The sequence below is a fragment of the Synchiropus splendidus genome, chromosome 19, assembly GCF_027744825.2.
Source record: "Synchiropus splendidus isolate RoL2022-P1 chromosome 19, RoL_Sspl_1.0, whole genome shotgun sequence".
Lineage (NCBI taxonomy): Eukaryota > Metazoa > Chordata > Actinopteri > Syngnathiformes > Callionymidae > Synchiropus > Synchiropus splendidus.
The window spans coordinates 16738245-16765386 of record NC_071352.1 but is presented as its reverse complement, the minus strand read 5'-3'; the positions used below and the strand labels follow the sequence as shown (position 1 = coordinate 16765386).

General features: G+C 49.0%; 2 protein-coding genes and 1 long non-coding RNA gene across 7 annotated transcripts in view; 2 read left to right on the top strand and 1 right to left on the bottom strand.

Annotated features, from left to right (window-relative positions):
- Nucleotides 1-2925, top strand: part of LOC128750737 (uncharacterized) — a 6624-nt gene extending 3699 nt beyond the window's left edge. The window contains exons 2-3 of the long non-coding RNA XR_008413195.1: nt 705-760; nt 1075-2925. This is a non-coding gene — a long non-coding RNA (uncharacterized LOC128750737). The remainder of the gene's footprint in view (nt 1-704; nt 761-1074) is intronic.
- The window catches only part of LOC128750688 (neurotrophin-3), a 10705-nt gene extending 6961 nt beyond the window's left edge, over nt 1-3744 (bottom strand). The window contains exon 1 of one of the 2 annotated variants that reach the window (XM_053851113.1): nt 3377-3744. The gene's annotated coding sequence lies outside the window, so the exon portion shown is untranslated. Of the gene's footprint in view, nt 1-1901; nt 2002-3376 lie in introns of those variants that run through there. The other variant, XM_053851114.1, reaches the window with a different exon arrangement.
- Nucleotides 3356-27142, top strand: slc1a9 (solute carrier family 1 member 9). Of its 4 annotated transcripts, XM_053851005.1 has the most exons (13): nt 3356-3383; nt 10173-10254; nt 11351-11453; nt 18528-18683; nt 18863-19015; nt 19474-19727; nt 20241-20346; nt 20418-20544; nt 21703-21936; nt 22185-22379; nt 23693-23827; nt 23898-24330; nt 24739-27142. In XM_053851005.1, the coding sequence occupies exons 2-13, from the start codon at nt 10237-10239 to the stop codon at nt 24913-24915; spliced, it is 2091 nt and encodes a 696-aa protein (XP_053706980.1). In that variant the 5' UTR covers nt 3356-3383; nt 10173-10236; the 3' UTR covers nt 24916-27142. The 4 variants fall into 4 exon arrangements, with proteins under 4 accessions (XP_053706980.1, XP_053706982.1, XP_053706981.1 ...); XM_053851007.1 differs by lacking the exons at nt 3356-3383; nt 10173-10254 and adding an exon at nt 11587-11702 and having other exon boundaries at nt 11417-11453; nt 24739-27141; XM_053851006.1 differs by lacking the exons at nt 3356-3383; nt 10173-10254; nt 11351-11453 and adding an exon at nt 11894-16500 and having other exon boundaries at nt 24739-27141.

Sequence of the window (27142 nt, the reverse complement as noted above, 5' to 3'; positions counted from 1 at the left end):
TAACTCAGTCGCCCCCCTGCCCTTCCGTGTGGGGCGCACGTCTGGGGTCCATCTGACAGGGAGATAATGTGCTCTGTGTTAGCGTTAGGACCCGTCTCGTCCTGATCCGGCCCCATTCATGGCGGCCAGACGGAAGAGTAACTCAGATTGTGTTACCAAACACATGCTAGCTTGTGACTGACTTCAGGCTCCGGAGCGTGTTCTGAAAGAACCACGCACTGGCCAAGCCTTGGAGAGTAGGAGACTTTAGAAGTTCACTTGGGCTGCTTCTCACTGTAGCGCCGACCACCAACCCTAATCCTGACCCTGGAACTCGACACCTAACCTTTGTGACTGGCAGATTCCTAAACAATCTGCTGGAGCTCTAAATTTAAAACAACAGTCATGGAAAACATCCATTCCCCGAGGTTGAGTCGTCAGGGCAGCAGCTGGAGTGAAGACACCAGGTTCACCGTGTTCACAGGTCGACTGAGAGACATCATCTCTCCCATGGGGCCTCCTGACAAGAGCCACCTCTGCTGCCTTCTCTTGGTGGAGCAGTGGTTCTACTCTGAGTCTCTCCTGCATGACTGAGCTTCTATCTCCAAAAGAGAGTCCTGACGTCCTTGTTCTTTCTTGGTTACCACAGGTGATGAAGAAATCCACCAGTCAGTGGAGAGCTTTGTCTTTCGGCTCACCTGAGACGGTCTCTATTTCTATGACAGTATCTACCGCCACTCACCAACCACAATCATCCTGAGAGTGTGAGGCTGTCAGACAGGTGAGTCCACTGTTGGGTCCAGATGAGTCCTTCATGGTGACTCAAGTCATGGCGCGGCATACTGTCCAAGCCGTCTGCATCTGTACGCAAGCTGTTAGAGGGACCTATAAGGCCAAATGCAAACCCCTTGCTCCGAAATGTGTCCAACCAACAAGAGCATTTTGTCGGTTGGATCTCCATTGTGGCAGTTGCTGACCTGCATCAGAAGCTTGTTTTCTCTAGAGATTTCCAAAGAATCCCGCTCGCTGCCTTTTTTCCTGTCAACAAACATCGGTAAAACAAGTTTGTGTTTTTTTTTTCATGACGCACTGGAGGTGGATTCAAGGAATTGGCAGCCCAAAGCAAGGACCCAGGCGCGGCCCGTTGAACTGGGAACACGCGAAGAACAAACTAGTCGTGTGTTAAAACACAGGAACGTACGCAGATCTGATGTGGAATGATGAAAGTGATTGATCTAAGGGAGGAGACGCCTTGAAAAACACCTGTCGCCAGAAGCGACCAGCTAAGTACCTGACCTCTGACCCCTTTTAATTGCTCTCTTGCGCTAATCGCTTCAGAATTGACCAAAGCATTTCGCAGCTTGCCGCGTCCCTCGACTCAACGTTGAAACGTTGACCACTGAAGGTTTCTGGCAGGTGTTAGCATCAACCCAGGTTTTCTCAGTTTTCACTTGCGCGCTCCGGTTGCAATGCAAAGCACCCCAGCGCTCACGACAGGAGTGCTCCAAATCTCCAAAATACCTTATGATGAACCGCACCAGGAACACATGCGGCCACCTTGCCTGAGACCTGTTGATACTCACTGCAAGCCAGGATGGCATTTTCCTCCTTCAGTGCAAGCTTGCCCGTACGATACCAGGCTAAAAAAGTCCCTGTTCAACAAGACACTCTACACATTGTGCTCCCCTCTTTGGGGATAACATGCCTCTTCCAATGCCCTCTTGGCTTGGTACTCACAAAAGGCTCCGTCAAACTGAAGGACACCCTGGAAAGCTGTGAAAGTTGCGTAATCGCAAACCTCCAGCCTGAAAAAGTCCCGCGTCCTTCTGTCCTAGTTTTGAACCTTTACGACCAGCGTGTGTGGCACGGTGCCAACTACACTCTAGTTTTTCTGATTAGACGAATAATAAAACTCTCATTACCGATGTGAATCTGGTTTCCCTCGTAAACCTGGTGGCGACGGAGGCAAAGCTGCTCCGAGGTGAAGTGAAATCACGCTGCAGATGCTTTCTCATGAATTCCACGAAACTTGTAATGATTTATCTGCGACCGGAGCGCAGGGTAGTAAACAGAGCCAGATATTTGCCCTCCCACCCATTACCCCGTCACCCCTCCCCCCCCCACCCCCACCCCGTACAGTAAAAGCTTTTATTCTACATGTGCTCATTTACAACCTCGCTGTCCCACTGAGCAAACACGCCATTAATTCCAGCCCTGTGATTGTTTCATTCCGCTCAGCTACGAGACTCGAGCAGACCCAGTGAAATGCTCTCATGTCATTAGAAGCTAGCGTGGCGTGACACGGCGCGCGCTGATGCTTTCATTAACAGATATAATTGCAGGCTGCGTCCGGCTCGTTATCTTCCAGGATATGAAATTACAGCTGCGAGCTTCGCTCTGATCTACCTGCTCAGGATTGCGAGCGCTCACCTCACCTGACTGCCAACAACAACTCCAGCTACAAGCTTGCGTTCGCCAAGGAAAACATCGGCGTGATTGAAATGACTTGCAGTTGTGCAACCTGAGGGAAGAGGAGTCAGCACACTGAACATGAAAGGTCACAAGGTTGCCTCGCTCATGTTTGTAAATCGTATTATTGGGAAGGAACAGATGAAGTTTAGAGGTACATTCACACACCCAAAATAAACCCTGGCATTTCAGCAATATTTAGACGAATCTTAAAACACATCTACACAAATATTTTTAATAGCAATATGCAATACACTAGAAATTTTAATAAATAATTCCATGTTAGATCATTGATTAAATATGCAATAATATTGCTTCATTAAATGTGAAAATGTGATGATAAAAATAAATATAATTGAGCATATTTTTAATAGAATGTACATGTGAAAAATAAATTATAATTATTAATATAATTTTATGAATATTAATACATGAGATTAAGCCCCAAAAATGACAATGTATTTAAAAAAATATATAAATAACCGTGGTCTATTATTAATGAGAGTAATGATGAAAAATCTGTATTTAAATCAAAACACTGAAATAATGTTAATTATTATCGAGGACTTATTACATAAACATGTGATATATGTTGGAGAGGTTTGGTGAATATCCGACTTCCGTTTAATGCTCTGTAGTGTTCAAATTAAATAAACAGAAGTTGCGATTTAAGAGCAGATAAAAACACAGTTAACTGCTCCTGTCACTCGTGCACATTTGAATAAACAGTGTGACATCGTTTGGAGTAAAAACAGGCTACAGATGCGTGTGTTGCGTTTGCCAGGTAAACAAACAAACCGTAAATGTCGAGGAACCAGAGCGACTGAAGTGTGTTTGGAAGTGGTTGCTTCAGCAGAGCCGCTCGCCTCAGCGCTTCAGAGCAGTGAAGGTGTGTGCTGGCGCTGCTGAGCGGATGAAGGACTCCTACCGTTTAGGTGAGATCCGGACCCCGCGTCCTTCCAGCTGACACCACATTGATTCCACAGTGCTGTCGCTCAACTGCTTTGACTCAAAACACCTTCGCTCGGCGGCCACGCGACGACGGTCTTTCTTCGTCTTCTGTCACAGCGTGACATGACGGGGACACTTTCCCATTAGAAGTGAGCAGATCCGACGTGAAGTGGCGCGAGCGCCATGAACCAGGGCAGGGAAGTGAGCGCTTGGATCAAGTATCCCACTGTCGTTAGCGGCCCATTCGTTCAGAGGAAGGCTGGTAACTCAGTTCCAACTGTGGGGTGAGGAGGTGAAGAAGTTTGTTTTAAGACCTGAACTCCGCCTGAAACGCGTAAAAGTCGGTCGAGTGTCAAGTTAAAGATGGAGACAAGAGCGTGCACCAGTAGCTCCTTCAAAATAAAACGGAATTACGGAACAGTTACCATAAACATTAGCCACGTTTTCGCTACGTTATTTTTCTGGATTTTAAAATGATATGCTGGTGTTCAGAAACATGAAAGGTGGAAATCACTTGCAACGCGTGACCGCTAAATCAGGGGGTTGTTTTACAACAAATGCCGCTCGGGCGACTTCCGGTAGAGCTCGCAGTGTGCTTGACTAGTGAACTCCTCCGGTTTCTCCGTGAAGAGCTCGGACAAGTTCTCCTCCCTCGAGAGGTCAATCCTCCCTCCACAAGCTACATCTGCTCTCTCACGCACACATGTGGACAACGCGAAGCAGGAGCCCAGACTGCACACATGCTGCGTTCAAGTACCGCCGTAACTGGCATTCTTCCTGCCAGTCCTTGTGAAAACGACGTGAGGAGTCGCAGATAGCGCGGCCTGGTTCCGAGTCCAAGCCAGTTCTCGTTCTCCTCTCCTAAATGGTTTCAGAGGATCTGTCAGAGATGCAGCTCGACCCGCTTGGCTCCGTCAGACCTGGAGCCGTCACCTGGTGCTCCGTGCCAAGTCTTCGCTCACTCTCGTTTCGTGGAAAGCCCGACCTTCTCTCTCTGACAGACTAATGACACCTACGCGTTTGTTTCATCGGCGCAAATGTGTCGAGCGACGAGACGCGCCGGTGTTTCAGTGTTGCTGCTGCTGCTGTTGACGTGATGGAGATGAGTTGTAATCCGACGTCTGACTTTCACTTGGCCATCGTTGTGCAGTGAAGATTTCATATCTCTGGAAATATAAATAACGTGCGCATGGGAAAAAAAGAAAATATATGGCCAAACAAAAAAATCCGGAAAATCAAAGTTGATGTTAAAAATGATTCAACAAAAATTTGTTAGGACGGAAAAAAGTGTGGAAAAAATAGAACTGCTTGAAAATAGATTAAAAATATGAATCTTGGATTTTGGAAAAAAAAATGTAAACAGAATTATAAAAACATCAACAACATTAAAAAAAAAACAATTTTAGAAGCATCACAAATACAAAATTAGTATTGTCACAAACTGCTGGAAAGTAAATAGAAATGGAAAAAATATGAAAGAAAAAACAGCCGTTGACTATAATTGGATCAGCAGGTGATGGAGGTTCATCTCCTTGTTGACTCGTGTTCTCCATCACCCAGTCCACGTGGACGTCGGTCGAAGTTGGTCAGGAGTCTCTGACAATAAATCATATTCCGTGGATGAATCACGTCATAAATGAGTGTTTGACTTGTCAGGGAAGCCTCGTCCAGTCCGCTCCTTTATTAGCCTGCTCAGTGCTTCAGTGCCGCTGATGGTTATCGCCGTGTTGACTTAAGTTTATTGTTTACAGCGTTTATCACAGAGTCACATCCGCAGCTGCAGTCCAGTCATTTCCACACCAGAGAGGCTTTATCTCTGTAATTAAAGCAAACAGGCCGGAATATTGCGTCTGCTCTTCCACTGTGACGAGACTGTTGCCGCGCATGATGGGCCTTCATCATGATCTGAGTGGTTGTCTTCCTCCTCTTCCTCTCCACGTGTCCCAACCACCTGACCTCCCTTAGCATCCAAACATGAGCAGTCCTCCTTGGTCCCCTCCCTTCACCCTGGTCCATTACTCTGGACCAACGAGCCGTAGTGCTTTTTCGTCCCTCGTCGCCACTCATCCCTCTCTTATTCACATTTGTATTCCGACTTTAGTTCTTCTTCTCCCCTCACACATCCTCCTCTCCAGCTTCCTCTCTGCCTCCTACAAATCACTATATCATCCGCCAACGTCATGTTTTCTCTGAGCAAGCTGACGTCTTTCATTGTATAACCAACGTCTCAAAGGTTGCCTCATTCATTGGCACTTCTTCAAAACATGGAGTTTTCACTGCAGAACCGTGCTCAAGCAACGTCTCTCTGAGCTCATGTGGCATGTAAGAATCTGAATTCCTGAAGAGCGCAGCCAGATAAGAAACACTTTCGGGACAGTTTGGGACAGTGAAACAGTTTCACGCTTCCTTTCACACGTAATGTTCTCATGCAAAGGACGCGGTGCACCTCCGACGCAACTCTGCAAAGACACGTCTTCTCCAGACGTGATATTGTCTGCCATTGTAAACGAAAAGTCCGTCCAGCTTGTCTGGACTCGCCCAGATACCTACACATCGACTGGCTGCGGGGAGGCTAATGGGCAGAAACGTTAGCTGGCGGCTGGCAGGTTTTCGGCAGAAACCGAGCAAGGTCCCTGGTGAGACATAATGGGGGTCGACGGAGAACAAACAGGCCGACAGACAGGTCAACGGGTCCTTGGCGTAGATAAGTCGTCTCTTTACACTCCAGATGAGGGGCTCGCTGCTATTGACCCGCGAGAACAGCACGTCCACTGAGCCTCCCCACCTTGAATGGTCTTGTTGAAAGGGAGCGCCATAAACCGGTGGATGAGCACAAGAAGGGGGGATTGACTGGACTTCCCCTCCCTCCTCCGCCAGCCCGTCCCCCCTCTCTCTCGCTGTCTCACATGCTATCTCTTTCTTTCCTTTACCAAGTCGTGGTTTCCATCTCACCAGACCCTCTTTGCCCCCTGAATGTTTAAAGAGATGAAAGGATAAGAAAAAGAATGGAGACAAAAGAGGGGAGGTTTGTGTTACAACCCTGCCCCTGTGAGACTGCTCATGAAAGAGTTTAGGGATGGGAGAGATAGGGACCAGAGAGGAGAGACAGAAAAGAGGGGGATCATGAAAAGAGGTTTTTCAAAACCCCAAGCCAGTGAAACGGGTCACTTCTCTATAGAGTCAGACCAAAGTGCAGTCTTGACTGGAGACATTTAACACTGCGATCAGAGTCGCTGCACCCGCTGACACACACACACACACACTTACACACTTAATGATACAGTCAATTGCAGCCTCTTCAGCATTCCTCCCATTAAGTGTCACTTGAAATCCGTAAAACCCTCCACCGTCCTCCAACATCCCTGCCTGAACTTGCCCCGCGTGCACTTAAATATTTCTGCCCTCAGGTGCGTCAGTGAGAGTAGGAAAGCCAGGGAGTCGGAGAAAGTTGTCAGCTAAGCGTGGACCGGAGTGACGGCGCAACAAAGACGCCAAATCGAAAGGCCTTTGTTTCCGCCGGTTGCCCTCCCGACCCTTCTCTTTCAAACATCTGAGGAGCCTTAAGAGGTTTATTAGAGGCAGCCATTCAGGGTTCCGCCTTTTGATACACTCAGTGCACACACACATCTTGTTAAAATAGTTCTTAAATCCCTGAGTCACCACAAGCTTTGCTGTATCGATGGCCCAATACTTCGGTGGTTTTCCTGTCTTCTTTGGCTTTGAGGATTTGTATTTTTTTATGAACCGCAACAGATTTTCTCATGACTTTGGTTGCTTATTGACTTTAGCACATTGGTTGGTCCAGATGTCTCTCCTGCCTTTGCTGGCATCGGACGTCCTCCGTCACCAGGGATCTCACTGTAATCAGAAGGTGGCTATTATGGCAATTATTTCTAATGGCCCAGCAGACGGGGCGAAGCCGTCTGTCGAGCTGAGTTACAAATGTGCGACCTACATGATGCACCCGGAGGAGTTCTGTACTTTCCTGCGCTCTGAGTGTGGAGATGCAAATGCGGTCCTGGGTTTGCCCCTTGGCCTCCTCCCATGTGAGCATGAAGCTACCTCACTCTGCCCTCTCTGTCCAACCTTTCCGCCCCACTTTGCTCCACCTCCCAAGGTAGAAGCTTGATCACCAATCTCTTAACTCCTAGCTACTAATACAGTGGCACCTGCTTTGGTCTCAGGTCCACCCTGCCCTTCACTTGCTCTACTGATGCGCCCTTCCACACCAATGCTATTGGAATGGTGCTTCTTCTGAGGTACTCTAATGTAATCCTACGATGAGCTGAGTGTTTCCGGGTCTGCAACTAATGGGGTGAGTTCTTTTCTGTGGTCAAATTGCCGAGTTACGAACGTCCAACCTATGATGCAGATAAAGCCAGGTACCATTATAGCATTGGTGAGCTATTTCATAGTCCTTAAAGTGAAAGTAGGAAATCTTTGTTGGGTGGTTAGACGCGTACACGTGAACGTGTACGTAGCGAGAACTCTGGAAAAGACTGTCTGAAAGTGTAATTGGATGGTGGCTATTATGGCAATTATTGTCAATAGCGAGTCAGGGCAAAGTCATCCGTCTGTCTGCTACATTCTTGAATATAAATGTTCACCCTCCACCTGGCGGTTATCCTTCACCACCTTCTATCTCTTTTTACTGCTGTTGGAGGACATTTTTGTTGTCTGTCCTCACCTCATCCACCATCTCTGGCGTCTGTCCTGAGAGTCACCGCCATCACGGAGCACACACTGTGGCGTATTGTGGCATGTGTTTCCAATTCTCTCCTCGCTGCAATCTAACCCAATTACCTCCTGGAAATACCCCAACCTGTTTGCCAAGCGGTGGCACAGAGGTAAAGGGTCAAAGGTGACTTCATTCGCCTCAGGGGTCAAACGCCGGGATGGATGCGTCACTTCCCCAGCCTGTGCCAGCAGCATACCTGGCTGCCGAACTTCCCCACGGAGACATTCGGCCCAGCCGGAGGATCCAGCGGCGGCCGCTGGGGCTTGAAAAGAAATTTCACAGTTTACTAAAGGTCAAAGGCACGGTCTGCCGCCAGACCACACAACAACACGCGAGCGAGGCAAAGTATGCACGCACTGCCGCTTTGACAAACAAACAACACATGCGGCTACAAGTCGCCGCTGCAAGAAACTGAAATTAGTGTATGGAATGTTCACCTTCGGGAAAATGCTATGGGTGGGAGCGGGAGCTAAGCTCTCATTAGGGGAGCGGACCGTCGTAGTTGGATACGTAATGAGAAACAGGTTGGAGAACGCAGGCCGGAGCTGCTCTGCATGATCAGGCTGCTCTCTCAGGTCTGTTTAGATTGCAGGCAGGTTTGTGCAGGAGTGGCTCCGTGGAAGCGCCCCAGACGTGGCCATACAGCTCAGGCACACACTTGCAGGCCATGTTGGTCTTGTTGACATGCTCTGGATGGCTGCTCCTGCTTCTCTGCCGCACCACGCGCTCGCCCCAGATCGCCTCTCCATCACTCCTCCTTATCGGTGCCCCTCCAGTGTCTCCTTACAGGACTCTGCAGCTACACTTTCATTCACTTGTGACAGATTTGTTGCCGTCTGGACGCCTCCCGCCCCCCCAGATCAGACATGTGATCAAGTGGTCTATTTACAGTTACGTCTTGCTTCATTTTGCTGTCTTTGACACTTCCACACCGACCCCTCGCCCCCATGTGTCGCCTGGCTGCTTCCTGCCGAAGGTTCTGTCCCCGTCCTGCCAGCGGGGAGAAATGTTGCACATTGTAAAGCTAACTCGGTGTACAACACCCGCACGATTGGGTTTCACAGGCAGACTTTGTGTTTGAAATGCTCCGGCAATTAGTCGAGGATTGACTTACAAGGCACCGGCCGCACAAAAGAGTGGCAGGGCCCAGTTGTCCGAGCCCCCGTTTTGGTGCTGCCCCTCCATCTGTCAGCCCTGTGGGACGGTGTGTGTGTGTGAGTGTGTTTAACTCTCCTTCGTGGATTCAAAATTCCGTGTGCTTCAGTGTTAAACACCCCACTCAATCGTTCGTCGAGTCCTCTTCGAGCCACGATCTCTGGCGGAAGGAAACGTCCTTCCTAATGCCCGAACGTTGTCCCCTCATGTGGTACAATTTCACTGTTTTTGACTCAAAATACAACGGACTGGTCCTTATTCTGTTCCGAAGTCTAGTCTCCAAGTGGTGACTGGGAATTTATGGCCATTTTCAGATGTCAGTTGGACTCCACCAGGAATGACCTTTGACCTCCTGCCACTAAGGTTCATCCCATTAAAGCCCACAATTTCTCTGGAGGGTTGAGATGAGGATCAACTCCTCTAAGTCTGTGGTCAGAAAAGTTGTGAATAACCTGTCCAGTTTGGAGATCAGTTCCTTCTTGGGGTCTTGTTCACGAGTGAGAGCAGGATAGAGCCGGACGGGCACGTCACTGGAGGACTGGTGGAGGGTCTGGATAAGAACCAAAGATCCACCTCAATGGTGAGCAGAAGTGCTCACTGGTGCTGGTGGACAACCCAGGAGAGGGAACCCTCAATCTAGCCGTTTCAAGACGTTATTTCTGCTTCCTGTCTCTGTTCGTGTTTGTTATTCTCACACCTGGCTTCGCAGGAGGAACCTGTGCTGGGTCTCAACACTCATAAATCAAGCTGCCTCCTCACCTCGCGTCCCAAACAGCTGCAGCGCCTAGTCTCCACATGAACCACAACGTTCCTGCCTGTGTGTCATCTCATGGTCGATCACCTGTGGTTACACTTAACCATCTTGTGTCGATCCATCCAGGTGGCTGCCTCCTGTCTTCACTGCAGAGTTGTAGTGCCCTCCAGTGGACGGGAGGGTGCCACTGATGTGCAGCATCCGCCAGGTAAGTAAATCAAAGTGGTTAAAAACGTAAACATACCTGTGGTGCACCTGTGAGCACAGACTGGTGATTCATCAGCAGGTTTACTCAGAGATGTGACGGGTGAGGAATGTTTTCCAATGTATTTGTGTTCATCTGTCTTCTGGTGTCACGCTGCTTGAAGGACGTCAGCCGACTTGGCTGGAGGTGAAATGAAAAGGGAGCGAAGAAGCACGACAAGGTCAGGATTGGCTCCTGGGTGTGAAAAGCCAGTTACCAGTGAGAGTGGCTTTTACGAGGTGATTGATTTATGTGGAGATGTGGGAGTACAGTCTCCCTTTACAAGCCTTCCCACTCAGGAGCCCGGCACTCGGTCAAATTTTTCTTTGAGTTGCGAGCCAGAACTTGAGGTACAAGCGAGATTCAGGCATTCCGCTGCCAGGTTGTCCTAGCGCTGGTCGACATGCGGAGGTAGTTTATATCAAAAGTGAATTAAAAGTAATGACTCGTTGCAGACCTCCAGGAAAACCTTCAGGACCTGCTGATGGGGCCAATGACAGTGAAACTCTGTGACGGAGGGTGTCGTAACCTGGCCACCTGGAGCTGAGCACAGGGCAGTGGAGAGGACCCTCGAAAAGGAGCGCTCCTCGTGATCCCGTTTAGTACGCCAGGGGGAGGACCCCCTACTAGATTATGACCCCGAGTACCTGCCCAAGGTGCAGCATTGGACCATAGCGAAGATCCACCAATTCAGGGTTTTGAGTCCGGATGAGGTTGACGCAGACCTTCCTCTGAGCCTAAACCAACAGCCTGTCACTGCCACGTCCTCCTCCAGGCAGTTGCTGCCCTGAAGATTCATGCGTTCATTGTACATTCCTAAATCCCTTCGCCATAGCTCCATGGATGCTTGTGCAGTCCTCCTCACCTCACCTCACGTTGCTGTTCATCAGCATCAAATTCCTGAAGAAGACATTTGTCTTCTCCGTGAAAAAAAAGCTTCATGTCAACTTCCCAAATGAACTGTGACTGTGGAAGCGAGCGAAGAGTGGAGACGGAGGGAGGGAGGGAGGGAGGGTGGTCAGCGCACAAAGCTGTGGCATTAATCTCCAAATTTCCTCAGATGACGCAAAAGAACGTGACTGGTCATCTCCCACATCCCTCCTCTCATCCCGACACTCCTGACGCCTCAGTCTTGTCGGATGGGAGTCCGAGACACTCAGCAGGTAAGAGCCTTCCTGTCCTTTCTCCTCAGGATGCTGGTGCTGCTTTGCAACTTTGAAGGATGTTCCAGGATGTTTAGAACAGAGCCAACATCACATCTGCTGCGCCTCACCAGCTGTTTCACTCTGCCGTCAGGAAGCAAGAGAACGCAGCCTTTTCTTTTCCAAAGTTTCCAGAAACAAAGGATGGAACGTCCTGATGTACCGAGACTCACTCCGGTGGAGGTTAAATATAGCCAAGCTTTTACAAGGGTGAGGAGAGCAGATGTGATAAACAGTCTGTGCTTAAGGAGTTGAAACGACAGATTAATACACTCAGATTATCGGCAGAGAGAAAGAGGAGGCGGGTGGAGAGGGTGGGGGTGGTGGGGGGGTGTCATGTGCATGCACACACGCGCTTGTAGACCCTTCAAACACACAACACTGGCCAGGGGTCTTTTGACAGAACCACCCTGCTGCTGATGGACCAAATCCTGAGTGGGGAACTGGATGAGCTAGCCGTCATTAGCATATCAAGCTAACCCTCTTGTGTATCGAGGTAAACAAACAAGTCCGTTAATGCTATTTGCTGACAGAATTATATTGATGTGAAGTTAGTGAAGGGTTCAGTGTGTTGACTTGCAGCTCAGGGGCCTCATGCGGACCCTCACTATCTTGTTTGTTTTTAAGACTTCCCTGCTTTTTTTATTAGTCAACTTGAAGTTGAAAAAGTTGATGCAGAAAGAGGGAATTGCAGGAAAAATAGGAAGTGTCTTCTACCTCACGAGTCAGAGGTGGAGGTGAGGGAGGATGATACTGAGGGTGGACGAAGTATCAGCTCGCCTCTTCTTCACTGTCCTGGTCTTCACCCTCCGTGAGAGCTTTTCTCACCACTGGCCTCGTCAGTTTTCCCCCCTCAGAAATTCACGAAAAGTCCAGCGTTTTACAAAGTACGATGGAGAAATAATTCAAGGATTTAAGTTCCACATTAAAACAGGAGGATGAAATCATGAATGTATCTGTAATCTAGACTCAAAATCAGGAAGAGATTTGCCGATTTGGAGAAGTCAGCTGAGGACACGACTCAACGCTGATGAGACTGGCCCACACTGACCTGCACCGCCAAGGTTAGCACACAGCGGCAGCAAATCCCGGCCGCAGACGCGTCCCGGCTGCATCTGCGGAGGGAACGAGTCTCCCTGCTGGAGTTTAAGTGATGACTGGCTCAGTTACTATCTGTGTTTACATCGCACAGCTCCCTCTCTCGGGCATTTCTACTGACTGCTGCTTATTTCAGGAGGCGGACGGGTCATTTTAGGAAGCACTTGGCTGTCGGGCATCAAGCGTTCATTTGACTGATGAGTCTTGAGGATGCTAGAACATTAGAATGTCAGCACACACTTTCTGGCGTCTTGTAGCCGTTTTAGTTCATGACATCTAATTCTCAGTCGTGAGAGGCTTCTGTTCTGGTTGAAGATGAGATCTTCCCCTGGCGGAGAAGGTCAGCTATCTTGGAGTTTGGCTCACGAGAGTGGGAAAGGTGGAGATGCAGATGAATAGGTGCAGCTTCTTTAGTCATGAGGACGACTTGGTATCATGGTGAAGAAAGAGCTGAGCCTTGAGACAGAGCTCAGCTGAAGAGGGAGTAGGACTCTCTCTCTTCGAGAGAAGCTCAGTCATCCAGGAAAGACTCGCAGTAGGAACGCACAGCTGAGGTGTTCCACTGGGCGGAGGCCAGATCAAGCACAGATGTCTCTCTGTGTTTACTTCAAAAATATATGTTTTTAAAAAAAGTATAGGCAGGTAGAACTCTTGTGGGTGTTCTTGACTCACTTTGGGATGCTGACTAGCATTTTGGCATAGCGAGATGTGTGTTCAGCAGCGGTTTACATGTGTACATGAGTGAGAGCCACATCTGCCTCTAGTGAGGCAGGGGTGCAGTGGAGCAGTGTGTGTGTGTGTGTGTGTGTGTGTGTGTGTGTGTGTGTGTGTGTGTGTGTGTGTGTGTGTGTGTGTGTGTGTGTGTGTGTGTGTGTGTGTGTGTGTGTGTGTGTGTGTGTGTGTGTGTGTGTGTGTGTGTGTGTGTGTGAGAGTGATGGGCGAGCGGATTATATCTCCATCTCCTTGCAAAGCTCACACCAAACAATCAACCAGTGGCAATAATCCTCTGAGACACACAGACTTGAAACACACACACACGTACATGACAAAGCCTAAAAAATAATGTAGACACTGTACGTCCACATTTTAATCCTCAGGTTTCATTTTCGCAGCGTAGCATCGCTCCATACGGTTGGAACTCAGATTAACATCATAGCAACACCCCCCCCCGCTGTCGCAGCTCAGCAGGGCTCCTTGTTCTTCTTGTGGAGCTGCTGGACTCAGCCCATCATTTAGGACCTCCAACAACCATCTTGAAAAGGAGGATGACTCACAAACCGGGGCTGAAGCTTAACGCTGGACCAAGGGTCCTTCAACTGGTGGGGTTTGAGGAGGCAGAACCGGGACGTTCATCATCCAAAATGCTGCAAACTTCCTGTGGCTAAAAACAAACTGAACTTTTAACCAACCTAAGAAACCTCCAGTGGAGGGTCCAGCTGAGGGTTCAGTTGTGTAAACTCAGTTGAAAGTTGAAAAAAGCTTCATTGTCTGTTCAAGTAAAAACAGAAATGTGTCTTTTGTCACGTCTGTTGACAAGTTTAAAACCTCAGTCACACATGAAGAGCAACACTGTTGGTCTGTGTAGGAAGGTCTTGACCACCAGTCTACACAGTGAAAACACACTTAGCTCTGACGAACTCTTCTCTGTGCTCTGTTTGTACTGTTTTGGCATCAGCGATCGTGTCCGTTTCACGTGGCCAGCCTCCCTGTTCCTCAGTCTCATTCCCTTCATATGTCGGCCATTATCACCGAGCTCTCAGGCTGACCCTTCAAACTATGAATTCATTTCTTCTGAAGATCCATTTCCAGACACAAGAGCGCTCATTATTCCAAAACTCCCGATGGAGATCTTTTATCACTGTCTCACTACAATGCCCCGAGACAGCCAAACGTTCTCAACTGGAGTGATGACTTCCATCTGTGTCAGCTTAGGGATTCTCCTTCCTTTATTTTCAAGGCTTGCGCAGGACTTATCTCTGTATGTATATCTTCTGCGAGTCTCTCTTATCCTTTAATGATCTTCAGCGGCCGGATCATTGATGCAGACATGTATTGAGACAGGAGGTTTGATACACATCAGTCTGTTACAGTCGGCTGGTCCAGGAGGTTCGTTGGTCTGCTCCTGTGGAACATGCCCTTTAGTGCGTCGCCTGCTTCCTCTGTTGTAGCGTCCTGTCGCCTCAGAAACCATGACCATGAAGAAGATATGTCGTAAGTACTCGTCGGGCTGGAGAGCGTGTTTGAATGTTCTGGATCTGTCCATGAGCTCTGGCATGTGTTGGCAAGACTCGGCTGCTGTACCTGCGCTGTGTTGATGCGAGCACCAGGATTTACTGGGATTTACCGGGCGAACTGTCTGAACTTGACTGTTGTAGTGGAAACACTAAGCTGTAACATGATGTAACCCGAGAACGCTGGTCAGCGCTCCATCGTCAGATCAGCATCTGTTTCTTGAGGTCTTTTTCTCTGATGGAAAGAAGAGACGGATACTAGGCTGCGATTGTGCTCCGGTTCCTCCAGGCCTGCTATGATTCAGCTTCGACCTTCCCTGCTCTCAGGAATCTCTGTAAGCAGAAGACTGTTTCGTATTTGATGTTGAGGGAACACATACTCATGAAAGGTTCCATCCAACCTAAAGGTTTCCCCCCCAGCTCAGGCTTAGATTCCATACTTACTTTCCTCTGTGGAGATCAACTGATCCATGGAGTCCTGCCACCTCAAGGTGGCACATAAAATGGCCGGACTCTAGACCAGTTGGACATGATGTGAGACAGTCCCTGTGGCTGAGCTTCCCTATTCTGACCACAGTGTTTTGGGGTCATGCCGTGGTGTCTCAGGCCGTAGAGTTGGACAGCCTTGGCCTAAGGGATTCTAGTCTGGCTGAGCACCAATAGTAGTACAAGCAGGGCAGCTACTACAGTACTCACCGTTGGACCAGTTCCATTGATCTATGAACTGACTCAAACGAGACAGCCGTGCGCTCTACTGACAAAGTTCCCTGCCGTGATATACCAGTCTTTGTCACCACTGTGGGTTTGCTTATCGAGGAGCTTTGATCGGTGGAAAGCTTCCTGTAGTTGGGATCTGACAACTGCAGATTTCAAATGACTTTCAATCCCCTCTGTTCAAAGATCTGACAGTAGAGACAAAGTTTTCCTGAAGGCCGAGTTGATATGCACCCCTGTCTAGATTGTGGCACATTGTCACCAAGGTCTGACCGTGTGCTTCGCCTTGCCCGACCTCCTGCTCCTCCGATGTTGGTGATTCCTTCCACAGGTGGCTCAAAGAGCCCCTGCCTTACATGGATGAGTATTTCCCTCTTGTGGAAACGCTGAAAGAACTTCCCAGAGACCCTACAAGAGCCTTCTTCAGGATGTCAGGTGGTTGCCGAAGGGTTTTTCAGGTGTTAAACCTGTGTCTGGACAGGCGAGGATTCAGACCCTAGACTGGTCTTGACTCAGGGAGGCGCTTGACGAAACAGATTATCGATGTTTCTACCTACATGCCCTGCCCAGAAAGAGATGAAATTACGCCGCTGAGACATTTATTTGGGACTCATCCCAATAAAACTCACTTTGGAAAACGTCATTCCTGACTTCAACTTCACTTGTGCGTCCAGATCGAGCTCCTTTGAGTACATGCGCCGTGCGACATAGCCAAACAATGTCCGAGCAAAGAATGACATAAGGATCGGAAAGAGGATTTGTGAAGACTATGGCAGCAGACCCTCCTCCCCCTCCTCTCCTCCGCCGCGGATTATACTGTATCTCTGCAATTGAGACTTGATTCTCCGCCCCCCCAAATATACCCTTTCACAATCCGACTTTGCGCAATTATTGGAATCTGCTACGTTTGCGAGGAGCCGGGGTCCGGAAGATGGTTTTCAGGTGAAAGGGCAAACCATATATAGGTAATGTTTGTTCGCCGTCGGGTATTTTCTTGAGTGACTCATCCCAGCGAATCCTCCAGGGATCGACTCATCTGATGGATTATAATCATGTGTGATTGCAGTTGTCTCGGCGAGTCTGTTTGGGAGTGTAGCGTTTTGAGCCGCGCTGCTCTCCAGATGTGTTTATATACCATTCAGGGACTTGTGTGCTCTGTTATTGTTGCCCTTGGACTCGCTCAAAATGTTGAGGATGACGAGTTGGCTTTGGCGAAGACGCGAGAGACTTGAGATAGATTGAATGGTTTAAAAATAAGGTCAGTGGATTTCTGTTTAAGCTGAGTATTTCACGTCCTGACATCACTAGAATTCAATGTTGGAGTTGATCTGCCACGGTGGTGTTGACCTCGGGACTGCAGGAGCAACGGTCCACTCCCTGTTCTCTGTTGAAGCGGTTTTCACGTTTCGCAACTGAAATGGCTAATGACACAGCTGGACTCTGGAGCCAGTCATGTTGCGCTGACTGTGAGGTGATCCGTCAGAGAGAAGGAAGGGTTGATGGCAGCCAGTGTTACCCCTTGTTTCACACCTCAGCGTTTTCTGCATTTGACTCGTTCCTCTTGACACAACATTGTGCGCCTCCCAGTCATCGTCCGTGGCACTACCTACTCGTCCCTTAACCTTGAAGGAAACTTGAGCAACGTTGGCGGATGCATTCTTTTGTTTTTATCCTTGGATCCCATCGTACTCCTGGGTTTCGTAATACATTTTGCAATATCTTTTTCGCCAAATGCTGCTTATCCCTCACATCCCTCTGTATCAGTGCTGCCAGTTCTGGGACAAACCCTCTCCAACCATCACCTAGCCGTACTAATGCTGGCCTCTCCTCAGACCGCTCCTTGTCATGTCGATCATCCATAGGTGTTTCTCTTGCCACGCCCTCTCTGCAGCTGCCAGATTTGGATTGATTCAGGTGTAGAAATGATACCATCTGATTCCAAGATGAATGCTAAGCTAATTGCTGTCCTAGCTGTAGACTGAGACTGCACAATTGCAAACAATTTATTTAGCTTGAGGTGAAAAGTGACTTGAGAACTGCTGCTCAACACCACTCTTCCTCTGTATTTTCTTCGCTCTACAACTCAAAACAACATGCTAATGTCTAGTCTCCATGCTTGTGTCCACGTCTGAGTGAGCAAGTCCAGAAGTGCCGTCGCTCTCCTGGCTTTCAGGCTTCTTTCTTTAAAGCAACATGACGCTGCTATTCCATAATAGCATAATGTTCTTTCCTGATCCGAGCTCATACGTAGCACTCTTGCCTTTGTGCACGCACTAAATCGCTCTGGCGCACGGCACTCTTTAGCATTAGCATGTAGCATGTGCAGTGGTTTCATTAGGATCCAAAGCACATGAGTGTTCCAGTGTCTAAAGTCAAGTCTGATTCCACCGTACGTTATTTAACCGACCAGGTTTTATTTTGTCCAACCATACTTGCGTCATGTTTTCTTATTGAAGTAGAGACGTGTACGTCTCTTTGGTGTGTTTTGGATCCCATTGAAAGCAACGCTCATTGAAGTCATTGAAGTGAAGTTGTCAAGCCGCCGAATCCTCCAAACAGGCTTCAGATCCTAGGCTGAATAAGATAGACACGTATGTGTGTCGTACACAGAAGCTAGAAAACCATCCTAACATGGTCCTAGCAAGCTCTCAAGCCATCGATGTGACCGTTACCCTGCTGCACTGTGATCCCCGACACAGATAGGATTGTTCCCCCACGGGTAGCTCCACGCCTTGTTGACGTAGATGAAGGATGACAGATTACCCCTCTTGAGTTGATGCTGCTGTGTTTGGCTTTGTCGGCAGTCATGCCTCTCCACCTCCCTAAGGAACTTAAACCAAACACCTGATAGACATTCCTGTGAGATTGGTGGTGCCGGTGCCTTTCCTTAATCCTTCACCTCGGGGAGACAGGATGTCTACGAAGTCAACCCCCGTCCAGCGGAGAGGAATGCAGCGTCTGTGCGTGCTGAAGTTCTCTTCCCGTCCTGCAGGCAGGATGACAAACCAGCCGGCGCTCAACCAGTCCAACGCGCACAAGAAAGGGAAAGAAGAAAGCCAGCGAGATGACAACACGGAGGTGGCGTACAAGGATGCCGGTCACTGTAGCCGCAACACCCACAACCTGCTGCTGGGACTCACCGTCATGGGTGCGTACCAAGACCAAAACACAGGCCGAGACTCGGCGGGCGTGTCCAGGAATTCCTCCTGTCACTGCCATGCCATGTTAGGTCTGGAGGTTCAGGAGGGAGAAGAGAGATGAAGATGACAACGTGACGAGACGCAAGAAGTTAGTAAGGGCAACCCGTGTGGTGCGGTCTCTCCTCAGGTGTGGTCATGGGTGCGGTGTTCGGGATGCTGCTGCGTTACATGCATGTGAAGGACAGCGCCGCGCTGACCATGGTCTCCTTCCCCGGTGAGATCCTGATGAGGATGCTGAAGATGCTCATCCTTCCTCTCATCATATCCAGCCTGATCACAGGTGCGTCCGCTTTCACTTCCCCTCTCTCCGGTTTGGTCCCTCCCAGTCGTGTATGTGACGATACCAAGCCAGTCCTGTCAGTCAATATTTCTGTTGGTTTAATTTCACATTTGTGTCGTATATTTTTAGCGTTCTGTTTTAGGAATTGTATTAATTTCTCTTTTATTGGATTATTTCCCATTTCTGTATAGCGTCATATATATATATATATATATATATATATATATATATATATATATGTATATATATATATATATATATATATATAGTTATTGTTTTACATATAGATCATTTGTTTTGTCATTTTTTGCGGTTGATTGTAGGATTTTTAAAGACTATTTAAAAAGACTAATGTTTTTTTTTTGTTTAAATAAGGATTAGTTCCCAGTTGTGCAGAGGCTTGAAGTCCTGCTGGAACTTGCTGTCTTGTGCTCCACCTGTGTAATTCTCTCCTCCAGGGCTGGCGGGTCTGGACGCCCGCTCCAGCGGCAGGATGGGCAGTCGAGCCATGGTCTACTACATGAGCACCACCGTCATCGCCGCCATCCTGGGCGTCATCCTGGTGCTCAGTATCCACCCGGGGAACCCCAAGCTGAGAGGGACCAGCTACACTGTCGTCCCCAAGAACCAGGAGGTCAGCAGTCTGGACGCCTTCCTGGACCTGCTCAGAAACCTCTTCCCGGAGAACCTGGTGCAGGCCTGTTTCCAGCAGGTACAGAACCAAACTCAGGCCACTGGCAGCTGCCGGGCTCTCTACAGTGGTGTTGGTAGAGAACTCCTCCAGAGCGCCGAGTCGCTGCATATCCCAGATGTTGTGCAGCACGTGTGTGTATGCGAGTGTGTGTCGGTGATTAGAAGAGTGGTGTACGCTGGGAGGTGAGGGTCAGCACTTGTGATAATCTCCACATCTGTAATGCTGCTTCCTTATTTAGCACAGTCAGCTGCGCACGCAGACCTTCGTCTTTGTGTCTCCTCCTCGCACCGTCTCTTATTTGGAGTGGAAGCCACCCTGCTTTTATCCCACTGGCTTCATTGGTTGATGGCCCTCAAATGAGGCTTTGATAGATAGAGATATAGACCTACATATATATATATATAAATATAAATATAAAATAGTTTCTTTTTCTTCCTTTTAGATGCTTTTTTCCTGCCATTGTATTTTTTCTTTTGAGGAGCATCAACCCCAGTCACTTGTGCGTCTGAGGTTCTGAAACTGTCCCTGCAGGTCCAGACGGTTCTGAAGAAGGTTCCACATACGCTTCAAAACCAGACGGAGCCGGTCCTGGTCAACAGGAAGCGGCTGGAGTACAAATGGGGCATGAACGTCCTGGGTGAGTTGCTTGCGTCATGATGCCCGCCCCCCCAGCTAGCTGGGCCAACGCCATGTGGTCTCCCCCTCCAGGTTTGATCGGCTTCTTCATCACCTTCGGCATCTGCATGGGCCGCATGGGCGAGCGCGGGAAGATCATGTGCGACTTCTTCAACATCCTGAACGAGATCATCATGACCATGGTGTCCATGATTATGTGGTGAGTTTTTCGGGCCGACTGTGTTTCTGAGGGACGACTTGTCTGTACCCTGTTGGACATGGAAAAGTATTTAGGTCCTGGTTCTGCTGAGCTCAGCACATTTCCAATTTTAATTTGACCATCTTGTGGAGGAAGGTGGTCCCATGTCAGATGGGACTCGTCTTCTCTCCAGCATGTCCCAGCTCTGCCCCGCGGCACAGGAATCCACCAGAGGCGCAGCTAGAGTGTGTCAGGTTCTCGCTCGCTGAAACATTGAGATCTGTGGCTGCTACAAAGTGTGTGAGCAAATGTTGAGGAAGTCTGTGACGGCGCATCAATCTTCATTCAAAGCAGCGTTTTTCAGCGCGCGAGGACACATTCTTGGATCTCGGGTGTCGGACGTCGGTGAGCAGTTGTTCGTGAACACTGATCCGAGTGTGTGTGTGTGTGTGTGTGTGTGTGTGTGTGTGTGTGACCTCGGCGCCTGGCGCTGGCTGACAGTTGTTTGCGGCCTCCTGGCCTGGATGGATGCGTTGCTCCCATGTTCTTGTATACACTGGACTCTGTGTTTGGCCGGCTCCGCGGGCGCGTGAGTAATCTGTTTATACAGCGTGAGTGATGCGAACAAGCACACGGATCCTTTGGAGTCCAGCTGCACATGTTCACTTCCTGTTCACTCACTCACTCACACACACACACACACACACACACACACACAAGACCTGTGCCGGCTCAAGACCGGCTCGATTTCACTCTGAAGCTCATCCATTGCAGCTCCCTCGGGAGGTCATAACATTATTCTGGGCGCTGGCTCCTGCTCCTCCCGACATTCCACAGACCGTCCCTCTGATGGACACAGGGAACCCTGATGTCTGTGTCCACCCATCTGTCCACGTCCCTCAATGAAACTCTCCAACTTTTCAGTCCATTTCCACTTCTGTCGATGCCTTAAATGCTTTTGGACTTGAAGAATTCATCTGTTCATTTCGGAGCGATGAGTCTTTGCTGAGTGTTGGAGTCTCACCCTGCTGACACTGGACCGGTGTCCAGTCTATCACTTGCAGACAGGTGCTGTTAAATAAGGATCAACAGACTCGTATAATAAGCTCTTTTGGACCGTGGGAGGAAACCAGAGGAGAAAACAGCTCAGCCTTGAGTCAAACCTGAGGTTCTCTGCAGGTACTCCCCCGTGGGCATCGCCTCTCTGATCGCCGGGAAGATCGCCGCCATCGGAGACCTGGAGATCGTGGCCCGACAGTTGGGCCTGTACATGATCACGGTCATGGTGGGCCTGGCCATCCACGGCGGCCTGATTCTGCCAGCCATATTCTTCGGCATCACCAGGAAAAGCCCCATCACCTTCTACTCTGGCATCTTCCAGGCTTGGATCACCGCGTTGGGCACCGCCAGCAGGTAGCTTTCTGTCGCCCCGCTGAACTGTGGACGGCCCATGTTCCGCTCCGTCCGAGCTCATCCAGAAACCCCCCCCCCCCTCAGAACACCATCTCTGTTTGTTTCCCAGCTGGTGGGAGTTTCTGTGCAGCTATTCAGGTCAAACTTGACGCAGACATGAGGTGGAACATGTTTTTAGGCTGGGTAAACAGCCTGGCACTATCTGCAGTTGTAGATGCTCCGTGACTCTCGTGTGGTTCTTCCCTCAGCGCTGGGACGCTGCCCGTTACCTTCCGCTGCCTGGAGGAGAACCTGAACATCGACAAGCGTGTCACTCGCTTCGTGTTGCCCATCGGCGCCACCATCAACATGGATGGCACGGCACTGTACGAGGCCGTCGCCGCCATCTTCATCGCCCAGATGAACGACATCACGCTGGACGGAGGACAAATCGTCACCGTCAGGTACCGTCGCCGAAACATCCTTAAAGAAGTTCATTTTAGAAATAATGGATGATTATTTATCGACATGATAATGTTAGATATCAATAAAATATTGAATGAAAAGGGATGAAACAAAACTGCTACAGGATTTCAAGCCTTGATGAATGGTTGCGTATTTAATTGTCGTTTTTTTTTGGCTGAAATCTGAATTAATTTAAGCAAAATTAAAATATGAATATGTCATATTATATTACTTAAGTCAGATTGTTTGTCTAATAATGTGATATAAAATAAGACACAACTTAACTTGATGTAAGGGTTTGATTTGTGTACAATGACAGGTGACTTATGGAAGGTGTAAATATTCCATAAATTATTGTGTCAATATGAAAAGAAAAAGAAAAAAAACTAGAGTGAATATAAAACAGACTATGATGAAAACGTGTTCAAGGAGAGTGACAAAACAAGAAAATATGTAAATAAATCTCTTAAGAATAAACAGCATGATCATGAACATATGTTCCGTTATATGGGTCAAGAAATGTCTTTCCCAAATCCTTTATTGAGCTGCTGTGAATACATGAAAAACATAGATGGTAATGATATGTTTATGTGTGCTGAACATAAACTCTTTTTGGCATTAAATAGGTGGATTAGCTTGACTCATTCAACAGTGAATGACAAGTTATTGAAACTGTCTCAAGGTTCATGTGGAATCTTGGAGTTGTGTCCAGCTTCTGAAAGTGTCTGCAGCACCCACCCTCCCTGGCTAGCTGGGCCGGTGTCACATGTCATGAATGGATGCCTGAAAAGTGGGCCAAGCTTTGAAACCCATTGACTGGGGATTGATGGTGTTTTGACAGGCCGATTGGTACCAGACTTGTTTATCTCACATTTCCTGTCAGAAGGGAAACAAGTGTGAGACTGTTGTGGTCCCAGCCGAGGCCCCAGACGTTTGAAGTCACAGCAGGGTGACGATTGGACCTGAGCTCATGCTGAAACAGGTGTCAGACCTAGGAGTCCGAGTCACACTGCCTAGTTTTCACCTGTCATCCCCGGCTCAGACGCACACGTCTGTCCAGTTTTGATTTACTTCCACCCTCCTCACAAATGTTTGGCCGGAGATGAACAACTTCTCTCATTCACTCATTCATTTTCGACTCCATCATGGAGTCGTCTGGTGCTGGGTGGTGAAGGACATGCTGGAAAGCTCTCCAGTCATCACTTGCTGTGAGTTTTCTGTGAGAGGAAGCCAGAGTGCTCTGGCTGAACGAAAGCACACGTACAACATGCCAAATTCCCTGCTAACTCAGATCAATCTTCTTCCTCCCCAGTATGACCGCCACCCTGGCTAGCGTCGGCGCGGCTAGCATCCCCAGCGCAGGACTGGTGACCATGCTTCTGATCCTGACGGCGGTCGGTCTTCCAACCCAGGACATCAGTCTGCTGATCGCCGTCGACTGGCTCCTGTGAGTGACTCAGATTCCCTCCCTTCGTGTCCCGCGGCTAATGTTACGCTGGAACTGTTTGCCCACCCAGTGACCGAATGCGAACCTCCATCAATGTGGTGGGCGACTCGTTCGGTGCCGGGATCGTTGACCATTTGTCCAAGGCGGAGCTCAATGAAATAGACGCGGCAGAAATGCAAATCATCCACCCGGAGGAGGAGCTTGATTTTATCCCTCCTCCCCCGATCCTGCCGGAGATGGACCTGGTGGACCCTCTAAAACCGCCCGAGCTCCCGCCCCGCTCCCCTCGCCCTCCCAAACAAAACCACCACGTGCTCACGCAATCCCACTCCATCACATACTCTCCCGCGTGCTCCGTCCGATCCCCGTCCCCGCGATCCATCCGCTCTCCTTCCCCGCGGTCCGTCTGCTCCCATTCCCCTAGGCCTTTCCGGACTCATTCGCCCCGCATCCTCCACAGGACGGAGCCGGGATACTGCGCCCTGCCCAGCCACGAAAACCAGGTAAGACTGCACTGTCTGTCTTCCTCAAGTTCCTAGCAGCCTGAATATCTCAGGAGCCAACACTTGGGCTTTCACCCTCCCTATCTATTTCACACATTGACCACTAGATGGTGTGAAAGGCCTCAAGTCTAGTACAGTTTATGTAGTTGGTATGTAGTATATGTAGTAGTTGGTATCTCTCAAGGAGACTTAAAATGTAAAAATGAAAAACCTTGTTTTGAGAAAGCTACCACCCAAGACGTTGCGAGGATGTTTTTGAAATAAATGTTTACGACAGATTGTGGTAAATGCTAATGCTATTGTTGCCAATGTCGAGTTTTATTTTTAAACTGCCATTTTGAACTGGGGTTTGACCATTTAAAACAAGTTGTAATCCTGTCTCACCTCCTCCTGACACACTTCATTCAGATTCCCACGCTACATCGCGGCTACCGAGAGCGAGACAGAGAGCGAGAGCGGCTGCATCGGGAAAGCGAGACAGAAGAGGACGAGGAGAGAGTCTTGGGTGAAATCAGCGACGGCGAGGAGAGCGACGACACGGCCTACGACCGCAGACATGCCCTCCCGCCAGTCGACCTGCCCTGAGCCTCCTTTTTGGCGACGGCTCCGCCCACTTTAGCATGCTGCTAACTGTTGTTGAGCCAGCAGAGATCCCCTGTGGGGTTTGAGTTAGCTTGCGGGAGGTATTTTGTCGTCACCTTCACTTGCTGACTGACACGAGACGAGATGATTAGTTGATACTTTTGCTTTCAGTGCAGAAGCTGTTTGAAATTGACTCTCAGTGAGTTTTTCTCGGCGTAACTGTGATTGATTTTTCTCCCCAAATGAACATCACCCATCCGATGGGTCACGCCCCCCTCTGACCCCTGTCTCTCTCCTCATCACCGACCATTGTTGTGAATATTCTTTCAATTCTTTGATGGCGTGTCTTTTCTTGCTGTGGTCTGCTGTGTGAAACGGAGATTAGTTTGCGCTGTTTTTATTCAGTTTATGTGTAAATTGAATGCACCATGAGGCTACGTCCACTTTGCTACATCTTTAGCGAGTTCTTCTGCATTGTTCACCAAGGCTAGCATTGACACAAACGGGGCCGGGTCTCCCTGAACCGTCGACCGTTCCCCACTCTTCAGGTCATTCTGACAAGTTGCATCATGGTCACGCCAACGTTCGCACCCTGGTTACACTCTGAGTCTCTCCTGGAAGACTGAGCGACGACCTCTGGGGGAGAATACACAAGCTACGATATCGCAGTCTCAGCTTTTATGTCACCCAGAAATTGATTCATTTCCTTCTGCGTGACAGACCTGCTAACTAGGTGAGCTAGCTAGCGCAGAAACTTCTGTTATCCTTACTACGCTTATTAGCGCCATCCTTTTTGTTGTTAAGATTATCATGTCCCTCTCATGAATTTATTTCACCAAGATGAAGTTAGAGTTGTGTTTCTTGAATGTAGCCATTAGCACTGTGATGTTGTCAGGGTAACAAGGAATCTTAGCAAGACATTTAGCGGGCTGCAAGGGAACACAAGGACGTAGCAGTTTGGTCGTGTCCTCGGTGTCACATCTTCAGTTCTGTAAATGAGTCATCACCTGTGTCCCGCCAAATTACGCATCGAAGTCCAGCTACTTCCTGGATGCATCCGCTTCACGGGCTGTGTATATTGTACCTAATAAAACCGTAGATTTTATTTAAAACAGCGGTCTGTGTGTTTCCTCCGCTGCCTCTTTGGCAATCTGGGGAAGGATTTGCAGCTGAAAGGGGTCACACGTCAGTGTTTGGTTACTAAAGACGCACGGGGGTAGAAATCCCACAGACAAAGAAATTACTGGTCGGACAGTTGCAACAGACACGAACGACACGGCGCAGATTACACACGTACTTTAGCCATTGATGATGACAAAGATACACAGAGATATCAACACACTTAATCCTCTCAAAGAAGAGTTAGAGTTGGGCGAGGCGGCAGAGGAGGGGATGGCAGATGGCCACAAAGACGTCAATCCTTTTTCATTCTTCCCAGACAGCATAAGGGCATGGCGCGACTGACGTGGGCGTCCGCTCCCCGCGCGTCACAGAGGAGCTACATTTATGCAAACAGGTAGAAAACAAGAGTCAGCGAGCGGAAATTTGCTGACCTCGCGGCCCCGCTCCCGAAATATGTTTGGCAGGGATGATGTCATGGCAAGAAGCGCTAATCTGAGGCGTAGCATGAGAGCTGGCGGTCGCCGCGACTCATGACACGACTGGGCGACTGTAGGGTCAAGAATTTAATCACCGCTGCATCATCTAGTGTGTGTGTGTGTGTGTGTGTGTGTGTGTGCGTGCGTGTGCGTGCGTGTGCGCGTGTGCGTGTATGTGTGAAGGGAGTGATGAAGAGCAGGGTTATGTAACACACCCCCAAGTTTTACAGGAAATTCTGAGGCTCATATTGGCTCCTTTATCAGCACATGATCGAAAAGACTTCCCCAATGTTCCGCCACATCACAGAGAGAAGCCAATTCAGGTGGCATCTTCTTTGGATACACAGGGAAGTCTGGGGCTCTTTGCTGTAGTTGCTGCCCCGGCGACCCGACCTCAGTAGCAGGTGTTATGTGATGTGAACTGGGTCAGCTTTAAACTAAAATACAGTGTGTTATGTTTGCACACGTATGAATGGCGCTGAGTCAGTGGGTGTTACCTGAAGACACCACTGCAAGTGAGGTCGCCAAGCGTCACCCTGTAACACTTAAACCTCAAGAATCCGCTCTAGTCTTTCATCCTTAATTCCACACGTGTTCCTTGCTCGTACCGAGATACTCGGAGGGTTACATGT

Excerpts from the sequence above, each read along its gene's own strand:
- slc1a9 (XM_053851005.1), top strand. Across the intron at positions 11,454-18,527 it reads GAGTCCGAGACACTCAGCAG|GCAGGATGACAAACCAGCCG; the intron begins GTAAGAGCCTTC and ends CCCGTCCTGCAG. Across the intron at positions 21,937-22,184 it reads GCGTTGGGCACCGCCAGCAG|CGCTGGGACGCTGCCCGTTA; the intron begins GTAGCTTTCTGT and ends TTCTTCCCTCAG.